General features: G+C 36.9%; 1 protein-coding gene across 2 annotated transcripts in view; it reads right to left on the reverse strand.

The window, feature by feature from the left end:
• The window catches only part of TLL1 (tolloid like 1), a 273553-nt gene that overhangs the window by 57047 nt on the left and 203343 nt on the right, over positions 1-13163 (reverse strand). For both annotated transcript variants that reach the window (XM_035292709.3, XM_035292710.3), the window contains 3 exons: positions 9264-9459; positions 7447-7572; positions 3918-4078 (listed from right to left, as the gene is read on the reverse strand). In XM_035292709.3, the coding sequence (XP_035148600.1) occupies positions 3918-4078; positions 7447-7572; positions 9264-9459 (483 nt within the window). The remainder of the gene's footprint in view (positions 1-3917; positions 4079-7446; positions 7573-9263; positions 9460-13163) is intronic.

Consider the following 13163-nt stretch of genomic DNA (forward strand, 5'->3'; position numbering starts at 1 on the left):
GACGACATGATAGTATACCTAGAAGACCCCATCGCCTCAGCCCAAAAACTCCTGAAACTGATAAGCAACTTCAGCAAAGTCTCAGGATATAAAATCAATGTGCAAAAATCACAAGCTTTCCTCTACACCAATAAAAGACTAAAAGAGAGCCAAATCAAGAAAGAACTGCCATGCACAATTGCTACAAAAAGAATAAAATACCTAGGAATACAACTCACAAGGAATGTAAGGAACCTCTTCAGGGAAAACTACAAACCACTGCTCAACGAAATCAGAGAGGACACAAACAGATGGAGAAACATTCCATGTTCATGGTTAGGAAGAATTAATATCGTAAAAATGGCTATACTGCCCAAAGTAATTTACAGAATCAATGCTATCCCCATCAAGCTACCATTGACTTTCTTCACAGAACTGGAAAAAACCACCATGAACTTCATATGGAACCAAAAGAGGGCCCGCATAGCCAAGAGCAAGGTAAGCAAAAAGAACACAGCGGGGGGCATCACACTACCGAATTTCAAACTATACTACAAGGCTACAGTAATCAAAACAGCATGGTACTGATACCAAAACAGAGATATAGATCAATGGAACAGAACAGAGGCATCAGAGGCAACACAACATAGCTACAACCATACAATCTTTGATAAACCTGACAAAAACAAGCAATGGGGAAAGGATTCCCTGTTCAACAAATGGTGCTGGGAAAACTGGCTAGCCATGTGCAGAAAGCAGAAACTGGACGCCTTCCTGACACCTTACACTAAAATTAACTCCAGATGGATTAAACACTTAAACATAAAACCTGGCACCATAAAAACCCTAGAAGGAAATCTAGGCAAAACCATCCAGGACATAGGAGTAGGCAAGGACTTCATGAACAAAACACCAAAAGCATTGGCAACAAAAGCCAAAATAGACAAATGGGACCTAATCAAACTCCACAGCTTCTGCACAGCAAAAGAAACAGTCTCTAGTGTGAATCGGCAACCAACAGAATGGGAAAAAATTTTTGCAGTTTACCCATCCGACAAAGGGCTGATATCCAGAATTTACAAAAAACTCAAACAGATTTACAGGAAAAAAACAAGCCCATTCAAAAGTGGGCAAAGGATATGAACTGACACTATATGAAAGAAGACATATATGAGGCCAACAATCATATGAAAAAATGCTCATCGTCACTGGTCATCAGAGAGATGCAAATCAAAACCACATTGAGATACCATCTCACGCCAGTTAGAATGGCGATCATTAAAAAATCTGGAGACAACAGATGCTGGAGAGGATGTGGAGAAAAAGGAACACTTTTGCACTGTTGCTGGGAGTGTAAATTAGTTCAACCATTGTGGAAGACAGTGTGGCGATTCCTCAAGGCCTTAGAAATAGAAATTCCATTTGACCCAGCAATCCCATTACTGGGTATATACCCAAAGGACTATAAATCATTCTACTATAAGGACACATGCACACGAATGTTCATTGCAGCACTGTTTACAATAGCAAAGACCTGGAATCAACCCAAATGCCCATTGATGATAGACTCGATTGGGAAAATGTGGCACATATACACCATGGAATATTATGCAGCAATCAGAAATGATGAGTTCGTGTCGTTTGTAGGGACATGGATGAATCTGGAGAACATCATTCTCAGCAAACTGACACAAGAACAGAAAATGAAACACTGCATATTCTCACTCATAGGGGGGTGATGAAAAATGAGAACACATGGACACAGAGAGGGGAGTACCAAACACTGGGGTCTATAGCCGGGAAAAGGGGAGGGCCAGTGGGAGGGGGAGGAGGGGAGGGATTGCCTGGGGAGAAATGCCAAATGTGGGTGAAGGGGAGAAAGCAAACAGAACACACTGCCATGTGTGTACCTATGCAACTGTATTGCATGCTCTGCACATGTACCCCAAAACCTAAAATGCAATTAAAAAAAAAAAAGAAGCTCAAAAGTCTCATTGAGTTCCAAGATTCTACAAATCCTTGAAATATGTAAGTTCATCACATTTCAAACCTTTGTTTTCTTTATGGGAACACATTAGTCAGCTACCACTTTTTACTTTAAAGGCACTAGTAAAAAACTAAAATTTCCTTGGTTACTACAAGCTAAATTAAGAGGGAAAAAAGTAATTAAAGAGGCCTGTAATCCAGGCACTTTTGCAGGCTGAGGCGGACAGATCACTTGAGGTCAGGAGTTCAAGACCAGCCTGGCCACCATGATGAAGCCCCATCTCTATTAAAACACAAAAATTAGCCCAGCGTAGTGGTGTGCGTCTGTAATCCCAGCTACTTAAAAGGCTGAGGCAGGGAGAATTGTTTGAACCTGGGAGATGGAGGATTACGCCGCTGCACTCCAGCCTGGGCAAAGAAGCAAGACTCCATCTAAACAAAAAAAAGGGAAGAATGAGAAGTAGGCAGTAAAAAAGGAAGAAGCAAAGATAAATACACAAAAGCAAAATTACAGCATAAACCCCACAAATATTGCTTCTGTTCTGTGATATACATCAGAGACAAAAGTGTCCAACTGATAAACATCAAAGACAAAATAATTTTTGTAAGGTAATTTTATTTCGTGGATGGGTAAAAATTATGTTCATTTAATAAACATCAAAAATCTTGTTCAGAGAGGGATGCAAAGGAAGTTAAAAAAAGAAGAGAAAGTACAGAAGATTAAACGAAACCAATGGTTATAACCTTTCCTCTGGAATTAAACCAGTGTTCACACAAAGGACATTTTTCTAAAAGTTCCCATTTCAGGCCTGACATTCCATTTGAATTTGATGTGTGTGTGTACTCAGTAGCGCACAGGAATTTTCAAATAAATGATGTCACTTGTTTAAATGTGGTCACCTGACAAAAATTGTGCCTTTAGTAGAATAAGGTACAGTTTGTATTAAAAAAAAACCAGATAGCTTTAGCTGAATACATCTTTTGCTGAGGTTAAAAAATTAATCTTTCTTTCTTTTTTTTTTTTTTTTTGAGACGGAGTTTCACTCTTGTTACCTAAGCAGGAGTGCAATGGCGCGATCTCGGCTCACCGCAACCTCTGCCTCCTGGGTTTAGGCAATTCTCCTGCCTCAGCCTCCTGAGTAGCTGGGAAAAAAATTAATCTTTCTTTATAAACCATGAGAACACTTATAATGAAACCTTCACATATAAAGAAAATGTACCCATTTCCATTAGTAAAATATGCCAGTTTCTTCCAAATGATAATTTTGTTATGACTCAGTCAGAGGATTTTGGTTTTTTTTTCTAGAAATGTCTATGTGACATGAAGCTGACACTAAATACTACATAGTTCTTTAATAAATAAAGAAAATAGTAAATATTAAATACACAAAATAGAAACTCTCTCTAGGTAATGTTCAATCTTCCAGAAACAGTCTAAACTGAACTATTATCCAATGCCAACAAGATTCATAAGCAGTTGCAGAAATGAGCAGTAGGACAAAGAAAGAATGCATCTATCCTATTTTACTACATTCTTCTTCTTTCCTTTTTTTTTTTGAATTTGACAGCTTGCCTTTAGGGAGTTTCTTTTTTTCTTTTTTTTTTTTGACTCTGTCTTGCTCTGTTGCCAGGCACCAGGCTGGAGTGCAGTGGCCAATCTCAGCTCACTGCAACCTAGGCCTCCCAGGTTCAAGCAATTCTCCTGCTTCAGCCTCCAGAGTAGCTGAGACCACAGGTGCGTGCCACCACGCCCGGCTAATTTTTGTATTTTTGTTTTTGTTTTTGTTTTTTTAGTAGAGACGGGGTTTCACCAAGATTTGGATCTCTTGACCTCATGATCCACCTGCCTCGGCCTCCCAAAGTGCTGGGATTACAGGCTTGAGTCACCGTGCCCAGCCACCTAAAGGGAGTTTCAAAACATGATTTAAAACTTACAGTTATTGTTTACTTACCTCATTGCCTTCCAATTCAAAAAACTCAAACTTCACAGAAATTCTGTATTGAGTTGGTGCAATCACTTGCCACACACAGTTTTTATTAGGAGGGTACTCCTTCGGCCAGCCTGGGGTAGTTATGGTGCCGTTAAGTTTGGTAAGAAGTCCACCACAAGCAGCTACAAGAAGAGAAAAGTAAAAGATATATTCTCTCCATAAAGTCACTCATTTCTTAGCACCTTTCCATTAATTAATATCCCAACATCTCAGCTCTAAATTTCTACCATCTTCTGGGTTTCAAAATCCAGAAATGGTAGTCTCTGTACCTTGGTCTTTATACAACTATCGTAGTCATTAAGTCTCATTTTAAAAGTGTTATTTTGTAGCTTAGGAGCCAAGAATATTATAGGTGTACTACATATTAGTCACTTTAAAGTAGGGCAAGCAATTTAAAAAAATGAAAAAACCTGGGTCTCAGTTTTCTTATCTTTTAATTAGGTCTAATAATATCTTGTAGTGTCTTGGCTACTACTGAATTAAGAAAAAAATAATATTTTTGTCAAAATTCAGAAGGATGTTCAGAGATTTAAGGAAAAGATATATGTAAAGCACAGTATAGGCTGATGTAATAAAACCAATTCAATTGTTCATTTCCTCAAACTTCTTTCCAAGACAAGTAACTCTATATTACTTGAGCTAGCAGACAAGATAAATCATAGTAAATAGAACATATTTGTTATTTCAAGAGCCCCATTTAAATACTGATTTCCTCTTTAAATATCTATGATTATCTGTTTTTAAAAGGTTTTATTTAAATTTTCTCTCTTCCTTATCAAAAGTATAATTAGCAAAATCATGGTATTAGCAAAAGCAAGTTGAGTGAAAAGAACTTACATTGTACACAGTTTGTAATTAATTCTTAAGGACTCAAGAGTTCCCTAAAATAACTGGTTCCTTTTTTGTCTTTGTGCACGTGTGTGTGCGTGCGCGTGCGTGCATGTGTGCACAGAGACATATAGACATATATGTATGCTGTATTTATGAGTATAGCATAAACACAAAGACATATGCATATATTCTATAATATTTATAAGTATATACACATACTACCTGTACGTTCACTTTTACCACTTTCTTGGTAAAGTACTATAATTATTTCTAATAACACACAGAAACAGTAGTCTTGTTATGTTTTGATTGTCTCATATAAAATGTCCTCTTTTAAAAATATACCTCTTCACGCCGGGTGCAGTGGCTCACGCCTATAATCCCAGCACTTTGGAAGGCCGAGGCGGGTGGATCACAAGGTCAAGAGATTGAGACCATCCTTGTCAACATGGCAAAATCCCGTCTCTACTAAAAATACAAAAATTAGCTGGGCATGGTGGCACATGCCTGTAGTCTCAGCTACTCAGGAGGCTGAGGCAGGAGAATTGCTTGAACCCAGGAAATGGAGGTTGAGGTGAGCCGAGATTGCACCATTGCACTCCAGCCTGGGTAAGGAGGGAAAATCCGTCTCAAAAAAAAAAAAAAGAAAAGTTAAAAATATACCACTTCATCACTAGGACTTTTTAATTCTAGTTAAGGGGGGAGATCAGTAGTTTAGTAGGTGGCATGGAGACTTCTGGAAGCCAAAAAACTTTTTTTTTTTTTTTAGATGGAGTTTCGCTCTTGTTGCCCAGGCTGGAGTGCAATAGCGTGATCTCGGCTCACCGCAACCTCCGCCTCCTGGGTTCAGGCAATTCTCCTGCCTCAGCTGGGATTACAGGCACACACCACCATGCCCAGCTAATTTGTTGTATTTTGAGTAGAGACGGGGTTTCACCATGTTGACCAGGATGGTCTCGATCTCTTGACCTCGTGATCCACTTGCTTTGGCCTCCCAAAGTGCTGGGATTACAGGCTTGAGCCACCCCGCCAGGCCGCCAAAAAACTTTTAAGAAAAAACAAGAGGTCTCTGATTTTTGCTAAATAGGTCAGCAGGGGTGTATGCATTAAGCAAATAATTATTTCCCTTTTGCCACTTATTATATCCTCTATTACAGGTACAGTAGAGAACAGGTGCTCCTTTTCAGAGGACAAACATTTTGGTGGGAGATACCAACAGTAAACCAATAAATACATAAATATAAATAATGGTAAACTGCTATACATTCTATGAAGATGAATTTTGCAGAAATTTTTAAAGAGGAATAAAGGAGGAATAGACTCAAGGAAAAAGGCCTTCCAATTCATTCTGCCTGTAATAGAGGTATGGACGCTGTAATAGGGTAGAGGCAGGAAAATAAAAGAGTGAGCTTTAAAATCTGAAGGAAGAGATAATAGGTAATGGTAACGAAACATTGTACAAGAAATGTCATCCTAGAATGTGAAGAGGAAATGCAGATCACCATGACAAAAGGGTCTTTAAAAATCAATCATTTATTCATAAAACATATTTATCTGCTTTATGTCTGATTGTGCTAGACGTTAGAGATACAAAGGTGACTCTGACTCAAGACTTCTCATTTTAATAAGGGAGACATATCTATAGACTATGTTAAGAAGCAGATAAAACAAATGGTGGATGGACAGATGAATAGATGGAGAAATGGAAGGGTGAATAGTTAGACAGATGGATAAAGATCTAGATCTAGATAGAGACAGAAATAGATCTAGATATATTAACATACATGGAGGTCTGGTATGACAAATGACTGAATGAGTGATGGTAGGATGGATAGATAAATAAAAATCTAGATCCAGACAGAGATAGTTATAGATATATTAATATATACAAATACAATGGCCTGTGGATGGATGGATGGATGGATGGATGGATGAATGGAAGGATGGATATAAATCTAGGTCTAGATGTAGATCTAGATATAGATGAATCTAGATAGAAACAGATATAGATAAATTTATTTATATATGTGTTTTTGTATGAAATGGTTTGGCTATGTCTCCACCCAAATCTCATCTCGAATTGTAGCTCCCATAATTTTCACATGTCATGGGAGGGACCTGGGAGGAGGTACCTGAATCATGGGGTAGGTCTTTTCCATGCTGTTCTCATGATAGTGAGAAAGTCTTAAGAGATCTGATAGTTTTATAAAGGGGAGTTCCGCTGCTCACACTCTCTGGCCCACTGCGATATAGGAGGCACCTTTGCTCTTCCTTAGTCTTTTCCATGATTTTGAGGGCCCCCAGCCATATGGAACTGTAAGTCTATAAAACCTCTCTCCATTATAAATTACCAAATCTTAGGTATGTCTTTATATGCTAATATGTCTGTATTAGCAGCATGAGGACGAACTAATACAGTTTGTGTTATGCGTATATAAACAAGGTGGCCTGGTAATCAAAGGAGGAAAGGGCTGATTCTATCACACGAACCCAGGTAAGGTTTCACATCAGCTGTGACTATGAATTGAGTCTTACTGATTGAGAAAAGAGGTCACCATAGGAAAAAGGGAAGGAAAGGGGAAGACAGAAAGAGAATGAGAATATGAGAAAGAAATAAAAAACTCTGGGGGTGGAGGTCCAGACAGGAGTGCAGTCATACCTTCACAGCTCCTCCTGTCAGGCCCCAGCTCATAGCCAGGCTCACAGGTGCACTGGTAACTGCCCAGGGTGTTCAGACATCGCTGCTCACAGCCTCCACGATCAGGTTTGGCACACTCATCTTCCTCTATGAAAATGGCCATAGTTACAGAACTATACATATACAAACATACATATGTATATGTATACCTATATACATATATATATATATGGGTATAAATATTTCTAAAAAACTACTATACTTAATGGTTCCAAATAAAATGGAAACAATTCATTGCTTCCATCAACAAAGGAGCAAGAACAACACATAAGCCCCTGATGGATAACGTACAAAAAATTCTAAGCATTGTCAAAGAACCCAGAGAAGTCCTAGAAACCTATAGCTGGGACAACTGAAGATCACCTTTCCTATCTCAGATACAGTGTGTGTTTTTCTGAATCTGAAGTCAAATGAGGATAATAAAGCCTAGGCCTTTTTTGTGAATGAAATTTAAAAACTTACTAAGAAGCACAGCTTTGGCAATGCTGATTTTACATTATAGCTTGATATAGCTGTAAAAATCCTTCAAAGAAATATAATCATTAAGAAATAGATTGTACTGAATATAAATTTAAAAGATATAAAACTTAGAAATTGACTGGATCTCTTTAAATCTAAAACATTGTGTTTCTTATATAGACATTTTGCTCCAGAAAATATAATAACCTCATATTTTAATATATATAGTATAATTGTATATTGAAGCAAAAATATACGTAAAGTATATATATAATACATATTATTTTAAAAAATGTATATGACAGGATACTCCATAATTAGACAAATAGTAAACATTCTCTGAAGAAATACGAATATCACATGAAAGAAGCTTGATAGCATATTTTTTCTATGAAATATATAACTACAGAAAATTTCAAACATATAAATGGAGATTTTAATGAATTCTTTTAATACCTATAGTAAAAGTACCAAGCTTTCTTATCTTTCAATTCACATGGTGGATAAAATAGACCCCCGGGAAAATCCATTATACTGTTCTTTTTTAAATTATGGCAATATTTACATATCCGTAACTCTAAGTATTGCAATATACAATTGAATCGTTTACCCTATCCTATGTCATTTATCGTATAAAAATCAATTTGGAGGAAAATTTTGTTTTCTCTTCCCATAGAAAAATTGTATTCTACACTGACAGACAATGTGACTGTCTATGAATTTCCTAAATGCACATGTGATGTTAATATTTTCACTAAAGTATTTGCTTCCTTTACACCTCACAATACAAGTCAAATATGGGACATAAGAATAAACTGAAGTGTAGTTATGCAATTCAAAATCAAAGCTGCTCATAGATAATCATTTGTCAAAAAGACATTTTAGATATCAGAATATTCTGCAAGGAGGCCATATTATTTTCAATGAGGGGAACACTAGTCTGAAAGAAAGCAATGCTGACACCTGGAAACAAATATATAAACTTCATGTCAGTAACCTTCTTCTGTTCAAGAATTCTTTGTTGGTTATTTGAATTGTAAATATTGTCTTTCTGTCTATATAACTGTTTCTAGAACTTGCTGTTTTGACTATTTCATAAAAAACAGATGGTTAAATACCCTAATGGAGTTCCCACCCTGTGCTACAGTTCTAAACTCTAGTATTTTATTAATAACCATTTCTATCAAAACTCTCCAAAATATCCCTATTCATATTCAACTTTCAATCCAACTTTCTCTAGTTCTCCCCTGACTCAAAGCTAAACACCACATTTATCCTGGATAAAGAAAATCTCACATTTGAAAATTATTTCAAATTACCTTTAAAAAAGTTAGCAGCAAACCCTGCTTTGTTCACAGTTCCATCCGAAAAAAACTTCATCCACAAGGTATTGGAGGTGGATTTTATATCTTCAGGTTTCTCATGACCACAGAAACGCCCTATCAATGGACTATTTTCACTGGTTCCATCTCTAACTTCCAGGTGGTCATAAACACAGTTGTCATGTTTTTCAATCTATAACAGCCAAAATATGTGAACATACACGTTTATAAATACAACAGTTTCTATAGGAGAATAGATGTCTTCTCAGTCCCATACTTCTGATTTGTTAATTATAAAAAGTTATTTGTATCAAACGAGTGTACTTGAGTGTTTCTCATGAGTGTGCACTGTAATAGCCATGAACAAAGAACGTTAATCTAGTGGACAGGGAAGGACAAAGAATAACTATGAAACAGTACATCCCCATGAGTCAGGTTCAACAGAAATTAATTTGTCTTTTAAAACAAAATTAAACTACAAGTAGTAATTCCTCATTAAATAGAGCTGAAAAAATCCAAAATTAAAAATTATCACTAAAAATCTGGATCTGATATGCTGCTACAAGTAATATATAATTTGTTCTGAATCATAGTTATAAAAATTACTCCAAAGTCCTTCAATAAAATCATGATTTTATTCACAGAAAATTTGGATTCAAATTCTCTGAACAAATGTAGAACTATTTTTTGTTACAAATTTCTTTTTGAAAGAAATCTGATAATATGAGATTACTATTCATCCTTAGTCTACTGAATTCTTTCTCCATAATTAAACCAGCTGTGTAGAGAAAGACTACTATATAGTAGAATTAGCAGTGGTTTTCTCTTTCCCAAGAGGATATGGCCTTCTTTAATGAGGCTTTTTACCTCAACACACTGCTCTCAGCCCAGATAATCAGGGGAAATGCAATCTCTTTCCTTAACAGCTGAATGCAAATATTAGGTCAGACTATTGGCCTATGACACTTTATGGGGAACTACCTGTTCGTGGACCTATGTTTTGGCACTGAGCTTCTAAAAACAAACAAACAAATATCAAAATATATAGATTGTTTTAAAAATTATAAGACATTTTTAAATAAAATATTTGCCTTTCACCTTTTCACAAAAGTTGACCACTAGAACTAAAGTCTTAATAGAGTCAATTGCTTATTAGATATTTAAAACTAGAAGGCAGGCTGGGCGCCGTGGGTCAAGCCTGTAATCCCAGCACTTTGGGAGGCTGAGGCAGGTGGATTACGAGGTCAAGAGATCGAGACCATACTGGTCAACATGGTGAAACCCCGTCTCTACTAAAATACAAAAAGTTAGCTGGGCATGGTGGCGCGTGCCTATAATCCCAGCTACTCGGGAGGCTGAGGCAGGAGAATTGCCTGAACCCAGGAGGCAGAGGTTGTGGTGAGCTGAGATTGCGCCATTGCACTCCAGCCTGGGTAACAAGAGCAAAAGTCCATCTCAAAAAAAATAAATAAATAAAATTAAATTAAATTAAAAAAATAAGAAAACTAGACGGCAAAGATATCTACAATTAGAACACCATGGAAAGTATCAAATGTTATCAATTATCACTGAACATACAATTTGTTAATTTATGGAACTCTGTTACTAGTGTTAAGGAATACATAGAATGTCATGGAATGTCCATAGAAATACAACTTGAATGGATGAAACTGCTGGTATACTTGTTGGAAAAATCTGTTTTCTGTCTTATCAATACATTAACAATAATAGTCTTCAAATTAGGTAGCATAAAGACAAACCAAAAAAAAAATACATTTTGAAGAACAGATTTAGTTCAAAATAGGTACTACATTTAGTGTTTTATAGCCACAAAATGGATTTATCCATTTCGTCAACAAATATTCAGTGCTTTCTCTCCACTAGGCTCTCTACCTGATTGGTATGCATCATTCAGAAAAATAGCAAATACCCTTGTCCTCCAGATGCTTGCATTCTATTGATGAGTAGCCAGAAAAGGAACAATAAACAAAATAAATAATTAAATCATAAAATGTTAGAAAGTCATCAATTCAATGGAAAAATAGAAAGTGTAGCAAGATGAGAAGATGTCTATGGCCTTACCACCCAGAAGGTTCCTGATATGGTCTGATCTCAGAAACTAATTAAGAATAGGCCTGGTTAGTATCTGGATGAGAGAAGTATGAGAATTTGGGTAGGGGAGAGAAAGCTGTAATTTTAAGGTAGGTGCCCACTGGGTACATTTCATAAATCTGTATTTTTCCTAAAAATAAATTATTTTGTGTGTGTGCAATTATGGGAATAAATGGAAAATACTTATATAAAGAATATCTAATTTTGGCCAGGCATGGTGACTCACGCCTGTAATCCCAGCACTTTGGGAGGCCAAGGTGGGTGGATCACAAGGTCAATAGATCAAGACGATCCTTGCCAACATGGTGAAACCCCGTCTCTACTAAAATACAAAAAAAAAAAAAAAATTAGTTGGGCATGGTGGTGCATGCCTGTAGTCCCAGATACTCAAACTGGGAGGTGGTGGCGGCAGTGAGCCAAGATTGCACCAGCATGGCACCTGGCAACGGGGCGAGACTCTGTCTCAAAAAAAAAAAAAAGAATATCTAATTTTAAAAGCACATTTTGAAAACCATAACTCAGTCACCAGAGATGACAAGCCTAATTTGAACAAATACATATATATATATGACAAGAGATTTTATATATTTTTATCTATAATATACATTATATATATTACATATATATATGTAATATATATATATATTACATATATATATGTAATATATATATATATATAAACTCTTGTCTCAGTTTTTAATGGAATCCCCTCAAAATGAGGGTTCTCTATAAATATGAGAACATTCCTGAATGGCCAAAGGCTGTTTTTGGTCAAGGGGGCAATGCAGATAATAATATCTCAGATTACAAGGTATAAGATTTGATAACAGAATAAACGACAAAACTATAGAGAAAAGAACCAAAGTTCTTGGCAAACCTATCATTCCCCACTGCTTAAATGAGCACAGAATGAATTACTCCTGACTCACAAATCATATTGGAAGACGGGGGAAAATAATGAAATAGAAAACAACAAGAATTGAGAATACGCAATGATGAAAACAACATCTTGTAATAAAAGCTCTATTAATAAAAATAATATTACCTTGCTTCATATTAGAAACTAGAGTAAACATTAAAAAGGTTAATTAAAAGGGTTTTAATTTTAAGATTATTTTTAAAAAATTCCGGTACTAACAAGGAGGAAAACAACATAGATCCTACTGAAAACGAAATTCAAAATTTTAGATTTCTTCAATGATTAAAAAGAAATAGAATAATTTACATTGCCTAGTCTATAAAACTTACTCTGTTCTTTTAACAGATATACAATCATTCACTTTAAATTTTAATTTACAGAGGAGGACTCAAGATGGCGCAGTGAGAACAACCCAGGATTGAAGCTCTCGGTGAATGCGCGGAGAGGGTGAGTCAGGGGCGCATTTCCAGATGGATCTTTGTTGTCCACAGAATGGGGAAACTCCCAGGTAAAAAAGAGACGCAGGACGCCAGGCAGAGGTTTTGGCTGGTGCAGCCGGCAGCCGGTGCAGCCGGAGGCCAGCGCTGCAGCGCAGTGGCGCTACACAGCGCTCCGTAAAAAGCGCACTGGTCTGGGTGCCCTGTTGAACTGGCAATCTGAGACTTGAGAGGGCTGAACTTGAGGCTGAATGGGACTTGGACAGTGAGCCAGCCCAGGAGATTCCAGGAAACAGCATTTGGGGTAGCGGAGTGGGACAAAACGGTGATTCCAAACGCTCCCAGTGGAGAGGTTTCCTTACGGCACAGCTGAACCCAGTACGGTGCAGCTCCGTGGGGAGGGGCGTCCGCCATTACCGAGGCAATCCG

The sequence above is a fragment of the Callithrix jacchus genome, chromosome 3 (genome assembly GCF_049354715.1).
Source record: "Callithrix jacchus isolate 240 chromosome 3, calJac240_pri, whole genome shotgun sequence".
In the NCBI taxonomy this organism is placed as follows: Eukaryota; Metazoa; Chordata; class Mammalia; order Primates; family Cebidae; genus Callithrix; species Callithrix jacchus.